The following is a 24,308-nucleotide window of genomic DNA, read 5'->3' as shown; positions in this document are numbered from 1 at the left end:
TTTTTCATTGATTTTGCTCTCATTTTTATTATTTCTTTAATTTTCCTTACTTTGGGTTTTGTTCTATTTACCTTGGGAGGAGGGAGAGAGAGAGGACAGGTATAGGGAGAGGGAAACTAAATCCCAAGTAAGCTCCACCACGCTGATGTGGATCTCATGACCCTGAGATCATGACCTGAGCTGACATCAAGAGTCGGATGTCTAACTGAGCCACCCAGGCACCCCTCTTACTTTGGGTTTTAATGTGGTCTTTTTTCTAGTTTCTTCTTTTTTTTCTAAAGATTATATTTATTTATTTATTTATGAGAGACACAGAGAGAAAGAGAGGAAGAGACACAGGCAGAGGGAGAAGCAGGCTCCATGCAGGGAGCCCGATGTGGGACTCGATCCCAGGACTTTAGGATCACGCTTTGGGCCGAAGGCAGGTGCTAAACTGCTGAGCCACCCAGGGATCCCCCCTTTTTTTCTAGTTTCTTAAGGTAAAGCTTAGATTCTTGATTTTAGACTTTCACCTATTTTTCGTAGGAGCATTTTAATACTATAAATGTCATTGTAAGCTGTAGCACTGTGGGAAAAAATTGATGTTTTCATTTTTGCTGAAGTTCAAAATATTTTCTAATTGCATCTGTGGTTTCTTCTTTGACCATGAGTCTTTTAAAATGTGTTAATTTCCAATTTTTGAGGATTTTCTTAACATCGTTTCATTATTGGTTTCTAGTTTAATTTGATTGTAGTTAGAGAATTTATGGAGCCTTGTTTTATATCCCAGAATGATCTACTCATGTGTTCCATGAAATAGATCTGAGTGGTAATAATGGTTATTCAGACTTCATTGGGCGGGTCCAGTATCTGGAACGTAGTGAGAACTCAGATGTTAGTCATTATTACAGTTCTGCATTTCAACTCTTTTTTTCTTTTCTCACACGAATTGGATTGACCTACCCCTAAAGCTCTTTCTGGCTTTAAGAACTCTGAATCTTTAGGATCTAGTAATAAATTTTGCATTTTGTATATTTATTCCCTTCTTTCTTTGAGAACTATGTTTCTTAAAGATTCAGAACTAAATTTTATATTCTGTAAATTTTTGGAATTCTTACAGGGACGGAAGAAGTCGATAGTGGCTATGGAGCCCAGAAGTCTTATTCAAGGAGCCTTTCAGGGGTGCTCAGTGTCTGGGATGACACTAAAATACATGTACGGGGTAAATGCCTGGAAGAACTGGGTTCAGTGGAAAAATGCGAAGGAAGAGCAGGGGGATCTGAAATGTGGCGGTAAATACACAGCATGAATTTTTGTTTTGATTGAGGGGGTTGGAGGTATAAGTTGAAGTCATCAGTCTACACAAAAGGGATGCATATTAGATCAAAAATCCTGTAAGACTTTTGGTTTTGGCATTACTTAAATTTTCCCTCTTTTTTATTTAAACATTTCGTTTTCTCTCCTTGTCAGGTATTGAACATGCGGCATCTAGCCCATGTTCTGACCCTTTAGGAAATGCTCAAGACCATGCACTCTCTCAAGAATCCTCAGAGCCAGGCTGTAGAGGTAAAACCATTTCTCCCTTTGTAGTCTGAATTCTCTGAATCACTTTTAATATTATTGCCAATTTTAAATTTGTAAATGGGAATACTTAAAATTATTTAAAATTTGGAAATTAATATCCTACTTCCAATTACAAAGAGCTTGTTAAAAAGGTAAGAGTGTATGGGCATGAATTTATTGTGCAAATATAAGGAATTGTGTTCCTTTCTCTAACATTATGCGGGTGGCTCCAATCTGTGTTCTTTGTATTCTTGAGCCCTGTATCTGTAGAATGACCCACAATGGAACCCAGTGTGACACCGCTGCTTTTGGTGGTGGTGTTGAGAAAAATACCTGGAAAAGCCTTGCCTCTTCTGTAGAAATTCTTCCTAATAACAAGTTCTGTGGGATGGGGTAAATTTGGTACCAATAAACAATCCACATAGAGCAGCAGTGTATAATTTTAGAGCCTACATCAACTTTTTCCCCTCCTGGTTTTGAGGTTCCTGTTCTAAACTTTTGTTTTCAGTTTATAGTTTCCTTTTTTATTATCTATGTTTTATGTAAGATACTTACTGTAATCTTTGTGGAATGAGATAGAGCAGGAATGGATGAGTATGTCCTTGTCACTAGATTTTTTTCCTATTTTCAGCTATACCTTCTTTCAACAACCAACTGCATGCACTCGGGGCTTCACCTCAGTCTACCCTTTTGGCTTTTGGGTACATGTTCCTCTCCTTATTGGAATAGTTAGTGGCTGCTGTGGTCTGTGACTGACTTATTGAGTTCCTGCAGATCAAATGTAATCTCTGCCAAGTAATATAAATATACTTCTATAATGGAGGTTTATTAGGCTCTTTACTGCCCACTTTGAGCCATAGCACTCTGTTTTTAAAAAGGAAGGGGGTAGTGAGAATGGAGAGGTAATATTATATTAGACTAACAGGCCTAAATTTAATAGCCACAGGGATGCCTACTCATTTCTATGACTCATTTATCCAAAAAATACTGAATCTATGTACCAGGTACATACCGTACATGGTGGCTAGGTGCTTTGGTGCAAAGGTCAAACATGGTCCTTGCCCTTTTGAACCACTGCTTACCTTTTGCAAAACCACATCCTCAAGTTTATCTTTGTAAACATGCAACCCTGTCTAAATGCAGAGGAGCAGTGACTAGAAAGAGTGTTTTCCATTCTAATCTGAATTGAAATAGATTCTCTATTGGAGAGGTTTCTGTGTGTATCAAATTGTAGGATCTCTACAAATCAAATTGGGTCACTCTTTTGGTAAAATTAATTCAGCTCTTAGGTTGTCTTCAAAGCCCTAATATGCTCGGTGAGATTTACCAGGATCTGCCCCCATCTGCCCTTCTTGATTTTCTCCTTTACACGTTAGTCCCCTGAACCTTTTCAGTTTTGTGTGTTTCAGCGTTTCTAAGGGCATGAAGATGTTCTGTGTTAGTTGAAATATTCTTTATTCAAATAAATCTGAGTTAGAGAAAGTTAAATAGCATTTTTATACAGACATTCTCAACCTTTAATAAACCTTTTATATATCATCGTGAGTTTTTTAGAGGCAGATTTTACAAACCCCAGTTTTCTCCAACTCTCACGTTACTAGTATTTTTGGAATATGCTTTGGGAAATATTTTTATATCCTGAGGTTGCAATTCTTTATTCATCTGTTTAATTCTTCTGCACCTTTCATGGTCTGACATTAGTATCACATCCTCCAGAATCGCACCTGACCCTATCCTGTCTGTAGATGGTCCTTATGTGCTTTCCTGGAACCCCCTAAATTAACCCCCTGTCACAGCACCTGTTACACATGGTGTGCTGCATTATTTTTATTTCTTTAACTGCAAAAGCCTTGAAATCGGGATTTAGCTGTAATCCATGTCCTCATCAGCCTGGGCCCACTGTAGTAGCCTGTGTGTTTTAGTGAATTAAAGTAATGTTACTATATTTCTTATGAGTTAATATTTCAGATGTTTTCTGCCTTTCCATAGTCCGTTCTATCAAGCTGAAGGAAGATATTCTGTCCTGCACTTTTGCTGAGTTGAGTTTGGGTTTATGCCAGTTTATCCAAGAGGTGCGGAGACCAAATGGTGAAAAATATGATCCAGACAGTATCTTATACTTGTGCCTTGGAATTCAGCAGGTATCAAATTCAGTAATTGTTCTAAACTGTATTGCATTTTTAACAGTACTGATAGATCTTATGACTCAAGCTGAAAAATCATAGTGTATATGGTTGTTCGATACGCTTTATACTCTGTTCTTAATGAACCACTGCCCGTAATTTAAAAGTCTTGATCACATAGCCTTTTGTGAGCCAGATTGAGACTGTTAGTAGAATAAGAGAAATTGAGGATGAAGCATGTTACTATGGACAAAAGGGGCAAAAATAGCAAATTCACAAAAAAAGCAACATAGCTGATTATATCTGTATGTATTTACGTAAACCATGTAGTCTCATTTAAAAATTTTATCATTAAAAAAATTATTTATTTATGCATGAGAGACACACAGAGAGAGGCAGAGACCCAGGCAAAGGGAGAAGCAGACTCCATGCAGGGAGCCCAACGTGGGGCTCGATCCCACGACCCCAGGATCAAGACCTGAGCAAAAGTCAGACACTCAACCGCTGAGCCACCCAGGCGTCCCTCATTTAAAAGTTTTAAATGCATATTAAAATAACAGACAAGGGGCGCCTGAGTGGCTCAGTCAGTTAAGCGTCTGCCTTCAGCTCAGGTCATGATTCCAGGGTCCTAGGATTGAGGCCAGTGTCAGGTTCCGTGTTCATCAGGGAGTCTGCTTCTCTCTCTCCTTCTGCCCCTCCCCCTGCTCCTCTGCTCTCTTTGTCTCTCTCTCTCTCAAATAAAGAAATAAAAACAAACAAAAAGCAACATGCCATTATTTGTCACATTAGCAAAAAAAAATATTGTTGATGTGAGTTCTATGATGGGGATTTGCCTTCTTGGCTCGTGGTAATTAGTACACACTTTTCTAGAAAGCAGTTTTGAGCATGTGCTCAGGAATATGAAATTTTGAGTGTTCATACTCTTTCTCCAGTAATTCCGTTTCTGGGAGTCTGGCAGAGCAAATATTCTGAAGTTCAGACATCATTTGCACAAAACTGGAAATAACTTCAGTGCCCACCAGAGTGTTATGTTTAAGTTATAGTATATTTATAAAATATACATTATGTAGCTAATAAAAATTGTTTACAAAGTAACAAAGTAACTTCTAGTAATGTGTAAAATTACTAATATTAAAGCATTAAATGAAGAGTATGAAGTCTTTGTGGATCGCTATATGTTAACACAAAGTGATTTAAAAAACCAGTCCTATGTAATAAAATGAAATGCACCAAAATACATTGATAGTGGCTATCGTCTTGGGTGGTAGTGCTCTAGATGTTGTTGATTTCTCTTTTCTCTATTTGCCAGATTTTCTTCCATTTGTATGGTGGTGGTGGTGGTATATTCTTTTATTAAGGCATTTATTCCTAAAGTTTTGTTTTTTAATTATAGAAGTAGTATGTGCTCAGTGTAACTGTCAAAACAGTAGGTTGAAGGCATATAAAGACAATTTTTTCTCCTTCCTTCCCAGTCTCTGAGATAACCAGTGTTAAAGCATCTGCCCTTCGTGCCAAACATTTATGTATGTGTATAGATGTTAGTCTTGTTTTGCTTAGTTTTTAGCAATATGGGGCTGATGCCATATACATTTTTTTGTTGCTTACTTTTCTCGGTCTGTGTATCCTTCAGGTGAATATAAATCAAATTCCTTCTTTTATAAAAGAAAGATGTATAATATTACAGAATATGAATATACCAATTATTCACCCTTTCTTTTGATGCTTTTACATTTAGGTTAAAGTATGTATAGATTTGTCTTTCTCCTTTTTTTTTTTTTTTTTTTTTTCAGAGAGAGAGAGAGAGGCGGGGGTGCATGTGTGCCAGTGATCACAAGTAGGGGAAGGGGCAAACAGAGAGAAGTAGGCTCCTCTCTGAGCAGGGAGCTCAACTCTAGGCTGGATCCCAGGACCCTGGAATCATGATCTGTGCCAAAGGCAGATGCTTAACTGACTTAGCCACCCAGGCACCCACCCCCATGTATAGATTTTTCTAATTTTAAGATACCTTCATTTTACTTTCCAGAATGGTTATACTAATTTACACCTTTACCAGCAGGGTTGTGAGTGCCCGTTTCTTGAATTCTCTTTGGCTTAAAAAAAATTTAGTGGCTCCAATTTGTATTTTCCAAGTTTTTAAAAGTAGAATATCTTTTTATGCAGTTGGTTATTGGGATTTTTCCTTTGTATCTGTAATATCTCTTTTATGTTGGGGACATAAACTGTGATGTAAGTGCTTGAAGTAAATTTTTTCAGAATGTTTTTGTTTATATTGTATTTGCCATTCAAAAAGTTTTCCTTTTTATATAGTTTAATATTATGCATTTATTTCCCTTTAAAATTCCTGGTATTTTCTGTGTTGCTTAGCATGGTCTTCCTATTTAAGTATTTAAATTCTCATAAATTACTCTCTAAAATATTTGGGGTGTTTTAGATTATCTTTAATACATCTGAAATTCCTTTTTTGTACATGACAGAAGTATATTTCTGATGAATAACATTTGGGATGGGTATCTAGTTATGCAAACAGCATTCATTTTTCCCAGAGTCAAAAGAACACTTTCCTTATATAAGTACTGTTCCCATTATATTTTGATTGAATTTCTAGATAGTAAAAGATATTTTTTAAAATCAACACATGAGAGAACTCTTTCAACCAATATTTATTGAGCATCTACTATGTGCCATACATGCATTTTGGTTAGGCAAATATTGTGAAGATTCTAAACACACTTTACAGTTTATGATATTATGGATCTAAAGAACATTTTCTAATTTTATCAGAGTATATGTCAAGAAGTAAGATTATTATTTTGATGGATATCAGAATATATCCATCAGGAGCCTGCTTCCCCTGATTGCTCTTCTGATTTGAATATAGTCAAAATTTGGTCATTGCTGTGTTTCAGTCAAAAACATTTAACTGTTTTACACACCAGATACTCTGCTACCTATAAGATATATTCTAATTTGTGAGACAAGTCATGAAAGTTTATTCTAGTATATTTATCAATTTTATATTAATAAATGACTATATAATAATAGTATTAAAAAGAGGCTCTAAGTTAATAAATTGTCAGATGATTATTGTAGAAAGTATTATGAACTTTTTATCAATCTCAACTAGAAGTAACTTTTCCTTAACTGTAAATAATTTTAAAAGGTTACTTATGTTGACATCTCAGATGTGCTGCTTCTTTTCTTTTTTTTTCTAATTATAAAAATAATTATGCTTATTGAAAGGATTTTGAAAGTACATAAAAATGTAAAGAGATAAACTAAACTCAACTGTAATGTCAACACCTGGACCACCACTGTTAACGTTAGCCAAGAAGGGGATAATTGGCAAAAGAAGCAAATAGGCAAGTAACAGAGAAAATCAACAGATTAAGTTAAGAGGCAGAATGTACCAGGAATGCCTAACAGTCATTTACTGTGTGTGCTACGTATTAATATAAGCTTATTTCATGTATTCGTTTATTTGTTAGTTTGCCTTGCTAATGTATAAGAACTAGCATCATCACCATTTTCTGCTGAGGCACAGTGAGTTAAAATCTTGCCTGACGTCCCCAAGGTAGTAATGGGCAGGGCCGGGATGTGCATCCAGATGGCTTTTTCGTCGATATTCCTGTGATTACTGTGGTGGACTGCATCTCTAATATGAAAGGTACCCATGTATAACCAAGGAACAATTTCACCCATTTGACTGAAAATTGAAAGATTAAGAACTTTGATAATACCAAGTATTATTGAAGATACATAAACATTTTTCTTGTGTGAAGGCCTTTTCACAGGGCAGGTTGATGTGATTATTAAGACTTTAAATGCACATAGGGGTGCCTGGCTGGTTCAGTCAATAGCGTGTGTGATTCTTGGTCTCAGGGTTGTGAGTTCAAGCCCCATGTTGAATTGTAGAGATTACTTAAATATCTTAAAAAATAACAATAACAACAAAACCCGAAAAACTTTAAATTCACGTAGATTCCTCAGTCTAGCAAATCTACTGATCAGTATTTTTCCCCAAAGAAATGCACCCACATGTACAAAGACAGACATGTACTGGTATTTTCATTGTAACATTGTTTTTAACAGCAAAAAATTGGAAACCAGTGGTTGAGCATTTGCCTTCAACTCAGGGTGTGATCCTGGAGTCCCGGAATCGAGTCCTGCATTAGTTTCTTTGCAGGGAGCCTGCTTCTCCCTCTGCCTGTGTGTCTGCCTCTCTCTGTGTGTCTCTCATGAATAAAATAAAAAAATGGAAACCGTGTATGTATTCATCAAAATAGTAATGGTTCAGTCATCTATAATATGTTTGTACTATTGAATACTCTGTAGAGTTAAAAACTGTTGAAATGTTCTTATATATATTTACATGGAAAACTCTAAGAGACACATATATTTATAATGTATTTATTTAAGATATTATTTATTTATTCATGAGAGACACAGAGAGAGAGGCAGACACACAGGCAGAGGGAGAAGCAGGCTTCCTGTCGGGTAGCCGGATGTGGGACTTGATCCTGGGACTCCAGGATCAGATCCTGAGCTAAAGGCAGACACTCAACTGCTGAGCCACCCAGGGATCCCAGAAACACACATTTTTAAAGTAGTGTAGTACAATATTTATATTATGGTAAAAACACACATATCATAAAACTTACCATTTTAAAGTGTACAATTCAGTGGCATTAAGTACATTCAGGATGTTGTACAGTCATTATCACTATGTTGTTTTTTTTTTATGGTTTTTTTTATGTTTTTTTTTTATGTTTTTATGTTTTTTTTTATGTTTTTCTTTTTTTTCTATGTTTTTTTTTTTAAGATTTATTTATTTATTCATTCAGAGAGAGCGAAGAGAGAGGCAGAGACACAGGTAGAGGGAGAAGCAGGCTCCCTGCAGAAAGCCCAATATGAGACTCAATCCTGGGTCTCCAGGATCACACCCCGGGTTGCAGGTGGCGCTAAACTGCTGTGCCACCGGGGCTGCCCTCACTATGTTGTTATAAAACTTTAATACCCTAAGTGGAAATCTCATACCCATTAAGTAGCCACTCCTTATTACCTCCTCCATTTAGTCCCTGGCAACCATATATCTGCTTTCTATATCTGTGGATTTGCCTATTCTGGATATTTCACAGAAGTAGAATCACATAATTTTATGTGGCCTTTTGTGTCTGGCCTCTTTCAACATAGGGCTAACCTATGCTGTAGCATGAATCAGTACTTCATTCCTTTTGGTATCTGAATAATTTAATTCTTGGATATACCACATTTTGTTTAACCATTCATCTGTTCATGGACATTTGAGTTGTTTCTACCTTTTAGCTATCATGAAAAGTGAATGATACTGCGAACATTCATGTACAGGATTTTATTTGAATACCTATTTTCAATCTGTTTGGGTCTTATTCCTGCAAATGGGATCTTAATCACAGGGTCATATGGTAACTCTATGATTAGCTTGTTGAGAAACCACCAAACTATTTTCAACAGTGGCTGTACCATGTTAACATTCCCAGCAACAACGTTATGAGGGTTCTATAATCTCCATATCCTTGCCAACATTTGTTAATATATTCTTTTGAATTTCTTTCTATTTTTTAAAAGATATTTTATTTATTTACTTGAAAGAGAGAGCACAAGCAGGAGGGGGTGCCTCTGCACAGGCAGAGGGAGAGTGAGAAGCAGGCTCTCCGCTGAGCAGAGAGCCTGATGTGGAACTTGATTCCAGGACCCTGAGATCATGACCTGAGCCACCCAGGTGTCCTTTTTTTTTCTTTTTAAATAGTCATCTGATGGATAGGAGATGCTATCTCATTGTAGTTTTGATTTGCATTTCCCTAATAACTAATGTCATTGAGCATTTTTTCATGTACTTGTTGGCTACTTGTATATCCTCTTTGGATAAAGTCCTTTGCTCCATTTCTAAGTTGGGTCGATTGTCTTTTTGTTGTTGTTGAATTGTAGAATTTCTTTATATATTCTGGATATTAAACTCTTTATCAGATAAGTGATATGGAAGTATTTTTTCTTAGCCTCTGTTTCCTTTTAAGTCTCTTAGTGTATTTTGGTGGACAACATTTTGAAGTTTAATGAAGTGTGTAAGTTTTTCTGTTGCTTTTGCTTTGGTGTTGTATCTAAGAATCCACTGTCAAATTCAAGTGCATGAAGATTTACTCCTCTGTCGTCTTTAAGAGTTTTATGTTTTTAGCTCTTAAGTCATTGATCCATTTGAATTCATTTTTATGTCTCATGTAAGGTAGGGATACTTGTGAGTTAGGGATAACTTGATATGTAGATACTCAGTTTTCCCACTACCATGTGTTGAAGAAACTGTTCTTTCTCCATTGAATGGTCTTGACATGTTAAAAATCATTTGACTAAATGTGTTTATTTTCGAGTCTCATTTCTATATTGGTCTATATAGTTATTCATATGGCAGTACACACTATTTTGATTACTGTTGGCTTTGTACTAAATTTGAAATAGGGAAGTATGATTCTTCAAGATTCACTTGGCAATTCAGCGTTGCTTACAATTTCATATGAATTTTAGAATTGGCTGTTTCCTTTCTGCCCCCCTTCCAAAAAAAAAGCCATTGAGATTTTGATAGGATCATACTGAGTGTAGATTTTTGGGGGGCAATATTGCCATTTTAACAGTATTCTCTCCAGATCCAGGAATATAAGATGTTTTTCTTAAATATTCTTTAATTTCTTAGTGGTTTTTTTTTCTTGGGTTTTTTTTGTTTTGTTTTGTTTTGTTTTGTTTTGTTTTAGTTTTAAATGCGTAAGTCATGAACTTCTTTGGTTCAGTTTATTATTAAATATTCTTTCTGATACAATTGTAAATTGAATTGTTTTCTTAATTTCCTGTTTGGATTGTTCATTGCAAGTGATTTTGTGTTGCTTATATCCTCTAGCTTTGCTGAATTCATTTATTAACTCTAATAACAGTTTCTTGTGTGTGTGTGTATTCTTTCAAATTTTCTGTATTTAGGCTCATGTCATTTATAAATAAAGATAGTTTTACTGTTTTAGGACCTTTCCTATTTGAATGAATGCCTTTTATTTGTTTTACCTGTCTGGTTGCTCGGGCTAGGACTCCCAAGTACAATGTTAATTGGAAATGGCAAGAATAGGCAATTTTGGCTTGTTCCTGGTCTAAGGGGGAAAGTGATTTTTAAAACATGTATTTTATATAAACTCATTTGTTTGAGTAGATGTATAAAACTCAATTCTGTATTTCTAATGTGTAGTGAGTTGAAGTGTGTCATTCTTCCCACTTTTTCTGTATTTTAACTTTTTTCATAATATAGTTTTAAGTTGTGAAAATAACTTTACTAAAAGAAGAAAAAAGTATTTCTCAACAGTAAAACTATAATCTGGCAGTGTCATAAATTGCCTTTGAAGAGGACTATAAAAATGCATGTTGAAATGATAGATAATTTTTATTAGCCAGAACAAATTTAACTGGAAATAAAATTTTTCTCCAAGTCATACATTGTATAGAAAAGCAAAAACCAAAATAGCCGTGGATAAATAAATTAATAATACCAAATCTTAAAAGCAGCAAGAATTTCAGCATGTAATTATACCTTTATTCTGTAAATGCTCATTGTATTTCCTTGAGTGATTTCATTGGACCTGTTCTGTAACCTCAAGATGTTTTTTAGCATTACTCTATCCAACCTGTTTCTTGTTTCCCATTCTGTGATGTGATTCTTGATGGTTATAATTAGCATAGTTTTACATCCTATAATTAGACTTGAACTTTTTGAAGGCTGTGTTGTGGGGCAGAGAGTTGAGAGCTGGGGTTTAAAACTTGGTATCCTCAGGTCACCTGACACTAGCTAACCTTATTATTTCAGGAAGTGATCTAGTAACTAGGCTGAAAAACTAAAAGCATCTGAGAGCACATTTGCAGATAGATCCTGTGAATTCAAAAAATGAGTGGAAAAATACAAATTAGAACCAATTTTTAGTATATCAGTTTCATGAACTGAGTAAAAAGTACTTATATTATTTATTATAATTATTCTGTACCATCCATATTTTAAGAAGGAAATAGAAAATTTTACTTGCAAGCTCAGTGCTTGAAATATACAAGAAGGACCTTCTAGCTTGACTCCTGATATTTTAAAATGTATCTTTAAAATATATCCTTCACAATGTTAAGGGCAAAAATTAAGGATAAACTTTATTCCTTAAAAAAAAATCTTAAAAAAAATACTTGTGAAAAAAAAAAAAATACTTGTGTTTTCTTTGTATCAACATATATATTTCCATTTTTTCTCTTGCAGTACCTGTTTGAAAATGGTAGAATAGATAACATTTTTACTGAGCCCTATTCCAGATTTATGATTGAACTTACCAAACTCTTGAAAATATGGGAACCTACAATACTTCCTAATGGTAGGATGCTTATCTTTTATTTTTATTCTTTCATGATATGCCTTCCTAAATTGATTAATTTTTATGATTTTTAAAAATAAATTGTTCATTTGTATTTCTGTCTTGATTTATAGGGTATTTGAACTTTTGAGGAGGAAGTCTTTGGTTTATTATTTATTTTGGTAAAATTAAAACTTCCAAACAGTGTATGTATATATACTAATGAAAATAAAAAACAATTGGAAGTTGTATTTACTTTTTAGAAGCCGTTTTTGGTTTGGTAGCGTTGGTGAAGTTGCACACCATCCCAGCAGCTGACACATACATCCTTTACTTCTAGGCTGTACATTAGCAGTGGACCTTCTTCAGTAGTTCATTATCAATACCCTGTACTGGTTGTTACAAGAGTTAAGTCTTCATCATTGAATTATCTTTGACTGTACGTTGTTAGGTAACTCCCTGATTCAGTCATGGTTTTAGGCTCCTTGGCTGTGGACAGAGAGGGTTAGTGTCATGTTCAGGAATTTGTGCCCTTTTCTTTTGGGCTATAGAGCACCTTGGAAGCATTCTGAGCAGTGTGGTGGCTTGATGCATATAGCCTCCAAAGAGGAGAGAAGGGAGATACAGTTGGAAGTAATAAATTCACATTTGTGGTTAGTCTCCCAAAAATAGGATGCATAAACAGCAAAAAAGAGGATTGGTGAGAGAACATAAGGAAAGACCTGCATTTAGGGATCTCAGGAGGAGTGTGCACTTAAAGGTATACTCATCTTAATTCGTGTGCAGGACACCTGCTTTTCAAGAAGAATCCCACATAAGTCATCATGAAATAATCACTCTTAATAGAAATTTAAAATAAGGGGGGATGGGAGGGAGGGAGCTAGCTGCCTTCTGATGATCTAAATAAATCTAAATCTAAATAAAATCTAAATAAATTCTAAAGTGAAAATGAACCACCTAACAACAGAAAGCGTAATGACCTCAAACAGGAGTCTACAAACTGCTTGATCTGGCCTGCTGCCTGTTTCTGTATAGTCCATGAGTTATAAATGGTTGGGAAAAAGTTTAAAGAAAAGTAGTATTTTGTGGAAAATTAAAATTAAATTTGTGTGTATAAGTAAACTTTATTGGTACACAGCCGCTCCTGTTTGTTTCCATATTGTCTGTGGCTCCTTATCTTCAATAACAACAGTGTTGTCCAGCCTCCATGGCCCACAGTACTTGAAATGTTTACCATCTGGCTCTTTACAGAAAAAGTTTCCCAAACCCTGGTCTAAAATGACAATAGATTAAAACTGCTTCAGTGGATTGCTCACAGTGTCTGTTTCAGTGGAATCATCTGCTCTTTCTTTGCGGTGCCTTTTCTGGCTTTCAAAATAAGAAGAGGGGAAAAGATGGGACAGTGGGTCATTTTCTTCATATTTTCCTGTCTGAGAATTTAAGAAATTAATTGGTCCTATTTAGCAGGAGCTTAGTAGTGTTACTTCCTTCTCCCTTCTTCGGTCCAGGTTACATGTTCTCTCGCATTGAAGAAGAGCATTTGTGGGAGTGCAAACAGCTGGGCGCTTACTCACCAATCGTCCTCCTGAACACCCTCCTTTTCTTCAATACCAAATATTTTCAACTCAAGAATGTTACTGAGCACTTGAAGCTTTCCTTTGCTCACGTGATGAGACGGACCAGGACCCTGAAGTATAGCACCAAGATGACATATCTGAGGTTCTTCCCCCCTTTACAGAAGCAGGAGTCAGAATCAGGTGTGTGGTAGAATTTGTGCGATTTCTGTTCCAAGTCTAGTTAGTGTACAAATAGAGATTTACCACAGAAAGGTAACTAAATTGGAGACAGGGAAGAGTGTAGCTTTAGATTGATATATAGATGCTTTTTTATTGTCAGGGCTAGGTTAATTAAAGGCTTGCCACAAAATGAGAGCAATCACTTGCTTCACTGTACTTTTATTGGCTTTTAAATTAGGAATTCTGATTTAATTGGTCAGGATTAGATCCCAAATAAATGTGCATTGTAAAACTTTCCAGGGAATTTAAATATAAGAATCAAAGTCACTGATTTAGAGGCAAAAGATCAGCCAATCGCTAGTTAAAAGGAACCTGTCTAGTTTTTAAATCTATTTCTAAACCTTTTTTTTTTAAATCAGAATGCCTCTTTTTAGCTAACATTAACTATCAGTTTCTGAAGAAACTTAAAAGCTGGCCTAGACTATACAGATGGAGTTTGACTTAACAGTTTTTCATTCAGCTTTACAGTTGTGAAAAAGTGATACACACGCATTCAGTAGAGACTGTACTTTTTTTTTTTTTTTTTTTTTTTTTTTTTTTTTTTTTAAATTCATTCTTATTTTTTTTTTTTTTAATTTTTATTTATTTATGATAGTCACATCAGAGAGAGAGAGAGACAGGCAGAGACACAGGCAGAGGGAGAAGCAGGCTCCATGCACCGGGAGCCTGACGTGGGATTCGATCCCGGGTCTCCAGGATCGCGCCCTGGGCCAAAGGCAGTCGCTAAACCGCTGCGCCACCCAGGGATCCCAGAGACTGTACTTTGAGTGAGAACTTTTATATCTTTGGCTAGTGGAATGCAACTGGATGGACCCTCTCTCGTGATGCTGGGCAGCACGTCTGCAGCTCCCAGTCAGCCCCGTGATCACGAGGGTAGACAACCTGTATGCTTAAGCCATTCTGCACCCATTCAACTTTTGCACTTTCCAGTGCAGTATTTAATCAGTGACATCAGATAATCAATACTTTATTATAAAATAGGCTTTGTGTTAGAGGATTTTGCCCAACTGTGGGCTACATAAGTGTTCTGAGCACATTGAAGCTACGATGTTCATTAGGTTACATGTATTAAATGCATTTGCAGTTTAGGATAGGTGTATCACGTCGTAACCCCATTGTATGTTGAGGAAGACCTGTATTGCTTTTGTACATGGTGGAATAATGTCAGCAATCACAATTTTCTAAGTTTATGTTCCTAAAACAGCTTATTATATAATAGTTTGTTTTCACATTTTAAAAAGTTAACATATTATGGAACTAGAAATTAAACATACTAATTTTAACCAAAATTGTAAGTTCTAAAGTTCCCAAAATCAAGTTGTTACTTCTTTGGGATAATAAATATTTTGAATGTGAGAATTTAAAAATTACTGAAACTAAAGTCTATAAAGAATAATTGTTATGTTCTTGGTTGTGTTAACTTTTTTCTCCGTTGCTCCTTTTCTTTAGAAAATGTAACACCGTTGTGCTTTTTGACCCCACGACTATGTCCTGTCTCCTTTATTTTGTTTGTATATAGGCCACTTTGTGCACTTAATTTTTTTTTTAAGATTTTATTTATTCATGAGAGAGAGGGAGGGAGGGAGAAGCAGGCTCCATGCATGGAGCCCGATGCAGGACTCCATCCCGGGTCTCCAAGATCAGGCGCTGAAGGCAGCGCTAAACCGCTGGGCCACCCGGGCTGCCCTGTGTTCTTAATTAACATTAATTGGGGGCAGGGAGAAGCAATCAGATAACATTTCTTGATTTCTGATGAGATGCATTACAAGACTGGTAGTAAGTTCAGCTTCTTTTCTGAATGAATAAATTTTTATATTTAGGTATTCTCAATAAAAAACTGGGGTGAATTTTAAGTAACAACTAATGCAGGAAGCTGGGGAAAGTTCTTTACCAGCTATTAAGAGCCGCTGTAGGAAAAGAAGAATAAAACCTTTTTCTTCAGGTTTGCAGCAGATCCACTACCCACTGCTCTTCTCTTGAAGCCTGAATGGAGAAAGTGGGAAAGAAACAGTCTTACTTTCTGTATCTTCACCCTGGTTTCTTTTGGTAACCCTTGGCCTCTGTAAAATTCTGTTGGTCAAAAAGTATTTGCTCTTTTTTTATCAAATAGTCAACTTTACTGAGAACTTTTTCCCCCCAACAAAGATTCCATTTCCCATAATACTGTGACAAGATAAAAGAAACTTAAACATGTGCCGGGTGGACACTGATGCTTCACAGTAAAAGTATTTTCAGATAAAGAAGTCACAGCTATCTTGATCTCTTGTGTAGAAGAGCATTTAGAACCCTCTTTTTCCCTACTTTATCTTGCTGTGACTTAAGCTATACCTGGTGAGGGGCAGTTCTGGTGGCTCAGCAGTTTAGCTCCGCCTTCAGCCCAGGGCGTGATCCTGGAGACCTGGGATCGAGTCCTACATTGGGCTCCCTGCATGGAGCCTGCTTCTCCCTCTGCCTGTGTGTCTCTGCTCTCTCTCTCTCTCTCTCTCTCTTTCTCTGTCTCTCATGAATAAATAAATAAATAATCTTAAAAAAAAGAAAAAGATATACCTAGTGAAATTTCATAACAGAGTCGGTTCAGAATTAAGGCCTAGCTCCCTCCCCAGTACCATGCTTTTTGCTGTGCTGCACCCACTTCGATGAACAGGGCAACATAAATTTTACAGAACGGGGACTTCGATCTGTTCGGTGCTATTAAGCATTACTTAACGTACTGTCTAGCACCTCCGTAGGTGCTCAGTCCATGCTTGTGGGATGAGTGAGTGAACCGGAGGAGAACGGAGTGACGGTCTGACTGGAAACGAAGTTCAGTGGATGTCTTAAGACTGGAAGGAAGGATTTTTGTAATCTTTATTATTTCCCGTCTCAAGATAAACTCACTGTTGGCAAGAGGAAACGAAATGAAGATGATGAGGTTCCAGTGGGTGTGGAGATGGCCGAGAATACTGACAACCCACTACGATGCCCAGTTCGACTTTATGAGTTTTACTTGTCAAAATGGTAAGCAGTCTTCCTCTGGACTAGATTCAGTACACTTCAGTAGTTAATATGTTTTGGATTTTCGATGCTTGAATATCAGAAATACGACTTTCAACAAGAGTCTACCTTTAATTTCCTTTTGTCCCTATTCTCGTATCTGTGTGGATTTTGGACCCAGAAGCAAACCACTTTATCTGGATAGTTCTGTTTTGTTTTTTTTTTCTCCTAAAAATCTCTTAAAAAGCAAGAACCAGAGCTGTTTGATCTTTACAACTGTTATTCAACCTTTATGTGATAACTAGAGTTGGGATTTTACTGTTGATAGAGGAGAGGCTGTACAGCTAAACCTATAAATAGAAAAACTATTTTTAAGGAATATATATTTTTTGAGTGGTCTTTCTCTTACAGAAACTTTAAGACTTTAGAATTATAAGAGCCACACTAAAGCACTTTTTTTTTTTTCAAAGAAATACAGCCACTGTTTTGCCCCGTGGTAATATGTATTGAGTGCTCTTGGGGATATTGGGTACTGAGGGTATGTGGTTCTTCTTAGCCATAGTGTTACAAATGTAAGGTGAATTATTGCTCCTAATACTAAGGTCTGTGAATGACTTATACTTTGTCTTCTATTAACATTATACTCATGTCTGGTGAGTGTAGGAGGAAAAAATGTGCAGTTACAGGTTGCACCTGGGGCGAAAAGCCTATAAACTTATTTATCTCCCTGGGTGCATTGCTTATCTGTGACATTAGTTACAGCGGGGAACAAGGTGAGAGCCACTATATTAAAGAGTAGTTATATATTTCCTATACTTTCTGATCCCCAATTTCCTTAGTTTCTTTCTTTCTTTTTTTTTTCCCCTATGGATAGTTCTGAAAGTGTGAAGCAGAGGAATGATGTGTTTTACCTGCAACCCGAGCGCTCCTGTGTTCCGAATAGCCCCATGTGGTACTCCACATTCCCGATAGACCCTGGGACCCTGGACACCATGTTAACACGTATTCTCATGGTGAGGGAGGTACACGAAGAACTTGCCAAAGCCAAATCAGAAGACTCTGATGTTGAATTATCAGATTAAAGTGGAAGTGGGGTTCCTATTTTCATACACATGGGTATGCACCAAACTGTGAATGCATCCAGCTTTGGAAAACGATGTACAAGTACAAGTCCTCTTGACTTGATTATAAGATAATGGAAAACAGATGACTCGTGAACCACAGTGTGGATGTACAAATGAAAACTGAAGGAAAGAATACGAACTGAGAAATGTTGTTCTTTGGCAGTGATATAGTTCTTAGACATCTTCAGAATGACTAACCAATTTCTCTGAGTGGTGCATAATCTTATTTTGTTTGGGAATAACAAATTGTGGAATATTTTTAAGGAAAACTGTTGTATAAAACTCTACCATAGAAACCTTAGACCTTAGAGAGGTAGCTTTGGAATAAAACCTCGGCTGCAGTAGGCTACTTGGGCAAGCCCTATGTGCACGTCAGAGGAGAAATCAGTGCAGAGATAAGAGTGACATCAGATGAGGACTGTGGGACCCAGACTTGAAGACCCAATAAAATTACTCAACTTTTTCTTAAAAGGTAGAGAGTGAAGTGGTCTTGATTTGATTTTCACTGCCAAGCCAATTCTGTGAAGGATAGAAGCCTCTGGTGCTTTTGCCATGGGCCCCTCACATCAGGGAAAAAGGCCTTCACTGCTGTTCACACAGTAATGTGTCCCTCTCACTTTCTGGGTCTAGCCTTCTCCGCTGTGGGTCTAGATGTGGGTAAATTGAGGTGTAAAGGGGCTGAAACTCCACGAGCTGATTATGCACACAGAAAATCTGTGGAGCCCGTTAGACCCCAAGTGTCTTGAAATGTTTGTAGAAAACCCACTAAAATGCCCACTTCTCTGGGTGTCAGCCTTTATTGCTGCTGTCTCATAGCATGAGCTATGGTACACAGAAATGGGGGTTCTCCTTTTGTTTTCATTTCATCCCCAAATGGCAGCTTTTCTCCCATTGTTTTTTCTTCCTGTTTCCCAAATCCTTATTTTGTCTTTTGCACCAGTTTCTGGAGGCCCTTGTCATTTCAAAAAGAAAAGTCTCTCTCCTTACTCTGGCAAAACTTGTGGGTAATTCCACAAAGACACAGTATTACTTAGCTATCAGAATTATGGTAGAAAAGGTCCTAGCAATTTGGAAGATGACCTTGTTGCCCTAAGAAACTTGAAAATATGGATTCTGGGGTTAGGATATAAAGACATTGACTGTCTTGCATATCCACAACAGGTCCTATAGCATTATTCCAATCTCTAGCTGTTTTAGTAGTTCTTTGAGGATTGCAAGTCATAGGTGTGTTTGGCATATCAGTCCATCTCCCTTATCTTCATTCTCAGTTTCTTCCCCCAGAAAACTTTGACTCAAAGCTTTTATGATGTTGGCCAATCACAGAACTTCTTTAGCTAAGGTAAATTTGACCCTATAATAGAAATGAGAGAAGTCCAAAAAGCCTCTTAGAAATTTTAACCCTGAAAGACTTTCCAATATGTCCCATTTTTTAGATGGGGGTGGCAGGTGTTTTCGTTTTTTTTGTTTTGTTTTTTTTTTTTTAATAAATGAAAGTCATTTAAGTACAATAAAAATTTAAAAAGTAGGCCTTTTGACATTGTGTACTTGATGGTTCTGTCCCTCTGCCTGTAACAAATTTCACTTTGGTTACCAGGAACTGTGTGAAAGAAGTAAATCTGCCCCAGTTCTGTATGATTAATTCCATCTGTGTTTGTCATTTCTGACTGGAAAACTTCTTGCATCCAGATCTTGTTTGATATGGAGGAAAAACAACTGGATTGTCTGATAAGTCTGCCAATAAACTATCCAGAAACATCAGTTGTAATAGCCCCCACAATACAAATTTTATGGTTTGTATAAACACTAACATTTCCCCTTCTGTAGTTGTATCAAGAACAAATATTGTTGGTATAGTAGATACCTTGTTAGAAAACACCAGAGAGAAAAAAAGAAATCTGTATCTTTTAATTGAGAACAGCCAATACCCAGGTCAATAACTTTATCAGGACTTCAATTGCATGTTAGTCCACAGAGTTGTCCAGACCCTAAATTAATTCGTAAAAGAAAATCTTAATTATTGGTCATTCTTCATAAGCGTAGCTGTTGATATATGTGTCAGACTATTTGCTTTTTAAAATTTTATTAAAATTATGTAAAATTGCATTTTTATTTCCAGGGGAGAAAAAAACATCAAACAAACGAGAAACATCTAAATTATCCTTTCTGTTCTTTTTTGTTTTTTAACCACTTTTGGGTTTTCCCCTTGCAGAAACCACAGAAATATTCCCTTAGAATAAAATAGTATATTTGTATTTGATGGGTGAGTTATTCCTTTTCTTTGTCTTCAACGAGTTTTAGATATTTTTTTTTCTGTTTAACCTATGGGTATGAGCTACCAGATGGTATATTTCAAAGAGAGAGCAGTTTTCAGGAAATAAATTATTTGGTTTTTACTTAGTCCAGTAAACATATTGTTTCACTGCAAAGTCTTCACTTGTTTTCTTTTTTCCATCAAAAGACTTGTTCCCATTTTTTTAAAGCTAACTATATTCAAAGCTCTGAAAGCTAGAAATACCAAGTATCACATATTTGTTTCATTTGAGGCGAACTTTTTTAAGATTTACAAAGCTGGCATCAGTTCACCTTGAATGATTTTGAAATTGTGAGACTGGGATAAAGAATATAGATCCATTCTTAAGGAAAATACGTACTTAATTTGGAAGTGTGAGACTAATTGGCATCTTTCTTCGACTCTAGCTCTACCTTGGTTTTGTGCAAACAGTTTCAGATTCCATATCAACTGTTATAGTCTACTGCCTATTGGCATTCCGAATTTCGTAAAACAGGAGTTTTCCAAGAATTGCAAAGTAAAATGAATTTCTGCGTGTGAATCCCAGTTTTCTATCAAATTCAGAAGTTTATTTTCCATGCAAATTAAAAAATTCTGTATGGTATGGAGTTGAAATTTTAGGAAAGAATTAAGCACTAATTTCTTCTTGTGTATTGTTGAAAGAATAATCATTGAGAGGCATTGTTAACAGAGTAGGAAGATCTGAGGCTTTGGAGCCTAGTCTTACCACTTACTGGTTGTATAGCTTTAGGTAAATTACTTAATTTCTGTGTGCCTGGGTTTTCTTATAAAGTAGGAATAAGAATAACTCTTCCATAAGTTTGGAATATGTAGGCTTTTGGGTGTCATGGATTTTTTTTTTATTATAACATGCAAATTGCTGGGCATATAGCAAGATTTTATATCAGTGTTAATCCGCTTCCTGTGCCCTGAATTTTCACTAAGTTCATGGCTTCTCATTCTGCAAAACACCATACCTTTATACGATTTGAATCAAATATTTAGAATGAGTAAATACCATATGTAATCATAAGTTCTTCACTCATGTGCTTATATGCATATGAATAGTAATCAACATCACAAAAGTCCACTAGGAGGAATGTATGGTATATCTTTTTTTTTTTTTTAATTGGAGAAACTCTTAATGAAATTTCATTTACTTGGTTATAATACGATGACTTGGGAGCAAGACAGCTGTACAGCAATATACATCTCCGCACTTCTTCCTTCATTCACACCACCCCTTGCTCCCCCACGTTTTAGCTAGGCAGTAGTTTCTTTGGTAAGAGATTATCTTTTCCAGGCTACCTTGCAACTAAGTGTGAACATGGGACTGACTTTTGACCAATGGGATGGAAACCGTAGTTTATCACTGGCAGGCCACATCCTAAAAAGGAAAGGGCTTGCCTTCCTCTTGTAATTTCCTCTTTTCCATGGGCCAGAGTGTCACTGTGCTCATGGCAAACCAGTTCTGTCTATGTGGGAAAGGGCAGCATATCGAAAGCACATCAACCTCATAAGGCAGGGCCATTTCTGTGCTGAACTGCCTGCCAGCTCAGACCTTCACATAAGAAAGAAAGAAACCTGCCATCTTATTTCAGCCAAACTAAAGTAGCCAAACCAGTTTCCTGACTAACAGATTTACTACGCTCAGTATCAGGCTGCTGTTTAACATAGAACGAGAATTCTGATCCTGACCATAAGAAAAGAAAAAGAAGAAAGAGACTATTGGTATTGGGAAGAGAAATAAACTATTTTTACTTTATTTTTTTTTTTTTAAGTTACTGATAACACCCAGTGGGAGGCTCAAACTCATGACCGAGAACAGGAGTTGGATGTTCCACCCACGGAGCCAGCCAGGGCGCTTCTAAAACTCATTATTTTTAAATTAAGTCATATTTTCAGATGTTCAGGTATACCTATGTATTTGAAGAAACTATTCAAAATAAGCTTAAGTATGGTAACTACAAAATAGTTGATAAAAATTTCAAGCACTTTTCTACTAGAGCAGCAGCCAATTAGATAATGTAATTAAAAGGAAAAGATACTATTCAGAGTGACAGTGAAAGCTATAAAGTTTTTAGTAATTAAGTAATATACAAAAATCCTGTGTTTGTTTTAGTAGGTGGTGTTGGAAAACTGGCTTTTTACATGGAGAAAAACAGGATACCTAACTAGCATCATGTCCAAAGGTGGGCTCTCAATGGATTAAAGGTCTTAAATGTGAAAGGTAAAATGATAAAATTAATAGAAATATGGAAAATATTGTGATCTGGGGGAGAGAAGGAGCTTCTTAAAATTTCCAAAGCACAAACTATATGGAGAAAATTTATTTATTTTCTATGGAAATTAAAGATGTTTTTTGATAAAAGATGACAAATGACAGGCTCAGAGAGGATACAGGTTTCCCCGCTCTCTGAAGGTACAGCGTTGCTGTGAAACTTTAGTAAACCTAAACGGTGTAGAATGGAGAAGACATTACCATTAGTTTATATGGAATTTTTTTTTTTTTTTAAAGCATTCCCAGACCCCAAATTGACCTCTTTGAGGCTTTTCTGACACTTCAGGGCACATCTTGCTAACATATGTAGAAAAATAAACCAAGATAAAGCACAGGCGCTCACAGACATCATGCAAAGTTTTGGAGACTAAGGTATTTATGCTGAGAGTAGTTCCCAGGAAAGGAGTTTGGTGGTACGCGTAGCTCTCGCTCCTTGGGCTGCGCACTGCCTCTGCATGGGCTAGCTGTGAAACTCAGAACACTATTGTTGTGTCCTGCCTTTTGGTAAAAGTAAAAATCCTCTTCTGATACCTGTTGGTTAGCAAAAAAATGGGTTCTAATATAAGTTTTTTGTAAAAGTAAAATGGCCTGACACTTTAAAAAAGTGGGAATGCCTGTATTTGCAATGCATAAAATTACCAAATGATATATATTTAGAATATACACCCCAAACTGCTGAATTATAAAGAAAACTGAGCAAAGAATAATGAATACTTCATAAGAGAAACCCAAACAGGGAATAGGTGTATGAAGAGAGATTTTCAGACTCCTTTAGTAATCATGGTATTTCTCTTCAAACCTATCAATTCATGTCCTTAGGATTGGCCAGATTAGAAAAATAGATAATGCCAAGCATACTGCTGTTGGAATATAAAAACCATTACTGCAAGAATCGACGAACTATACAGTTGACTCTTGAACAACATGGGAGTCGAGGTGATAATCCCTGCATAGTTGAAAATCACAGTAGAAGTTTTAACTCTCCAGAAACTTAAACCACTAATAGCCTCTGTTGACTGGAAGCCTTATTGATAACATAAACAGTTAACACAGATTTTGTATGTTATATGTATTACATGCTGTGTTACAATAAAGTAACGTAGGGGAAAGAAAATCTTATTAACGAAAATCGTGAAGAAGAGAAAACACATTTACAGTTCTCTCCTCCAAAACAAATTCATGTATATGGGTGCCTATGCAGTTCAAGGCCATGTTTTTTTGAGGGTCAACTGTATATCCAGTCTGGAAGGCAATCTTCAACATCAAGATAAGAAAGTTTTGATTAAAAAAAATAATAATAAAAAGAAAAAGAGGGATCCCTGGGTGGCACAGCGGTTTGGCGCCTGCCTTTGGCCCAAGGCACAATCCTGGAGACCCGGGATCGAATCCCATGTCGGGCTCTCGGTGCATGGAGCCTGCTTCTCCCTCTGCCTGTGTCTCTGCCTCTCTCTATCATAAATAAATTAAAAAAAAAAGAAAAAAAAATAAGTTTTGATAGCTTTTGCTAGGAAAAAGTCTCCCCCCCCGATTAAATAAATGATTGTTACCAAATGCATTTTGTGTAGCTAATCAATAATTTGTATTATTCATTCACTTATTCGTTTAGTGAAAATCAATAGATTTTTCTGATATCAAACCATCCTTGCATTCTTTGATGAAACTCTAATTTTACATGTATTTTTTATATATACTATTATTAGCTTAGGTATATAATTTTTACCAAGGACATCCCCTTCTATTTCAGTTTGCCATAAGTTTTTCTCTCCTCTCCTCTCCTCTCCTCTCCTCT

The 24,308-nt window shown here is 36.3% G+C and overlaps 1 protein-coding gene, 1 long non-coding RNA gene and 1 other non-coding gene across 10 annotated transcripts in view; 2 read left to right on the top strand and 1 right to left on the bottom strand.

Moving 5' to 3' along the window:
* ZMYM4 (zinc finger MYM-type containing 4) overlaps positions 1-17,906 on the top strand; it is a 131,481-nt gene extending 113,575 nt beyond the window's left edge. For all 7 annotated transcript variants that reach the window (XM_038557945.1, XM_038557941.1, XM_038557942.1 and 4 more), the window contains 7 exons: positions 1,100-1,271; positions 1,450-1,545; positions 3,532-3,683; positions 11,965-12,076; positions 13,564-13,812; positions 16,719-16,848; positions 17,699-17,906. In XM_038557945.1, coding sequence (XP_038413873.1) covers positions 1,100-1,271; positions 1,450-1,545; positions 3,532-3,683; positions 11,965-12,076; positions 13,564-13,812; positions 16,719-16,848; positions 17,699-17,906 — 1,119 coding nt within the window. The remainder of the gene's footprint in view (positions 1-1,099; positions 1,272-1,449; positions 1,546-3,531; positions 3,684-11,964; positions 12,077-13,563; positions 13,813-16,718; positions 16,849-17,698) is intronic.
* Positions 4,102-4,184, bottom strand: TRNAK-UUU. The gene has a single exon. It is a non-coding gene; the product is annotated as a tRNA-Lys (tRNA).
* Positions 17,907-22,342: 4,436 nt separating the features above from the next.
* Positions 22,343-24,308, top strand: part of LOC119869364 — a 10,870-nt gene continuing 8,904 nt past the window's right edge. The window contains exon 1 of one of the 2 annotated variants that reach the window (XR_005370182.1): positions 22,343-22,468. This is a non-coding gene — a long non-coding RNA (uncharacterized LOC119869364). The remainder of the gene's footprint in view (positions 22,469-24,308) is intronic. The other variant, XR_005370183.1, reaches the window with a different exon arrangement.

Source organism: Canis lupus, chromosome 15, assembly GCF_011100685.1.
Source record: "Canis lupus familiaris isolate Mischka breed German Shepherd chromosome 15, alternate assembly UU_Cfam_GSD_1.0, whole genome shotgun sequence".
Taxonomy (NCBI): Eukaryota; Metazoa; Chordata; class Mammalia; order Carnivora; family Canidae; genus Canis; species Canis lupus.
Note: the sequence above shows the minus strand (reverse complement) of the source record. Positions and strands in the feature narration are given on the sequence as shown.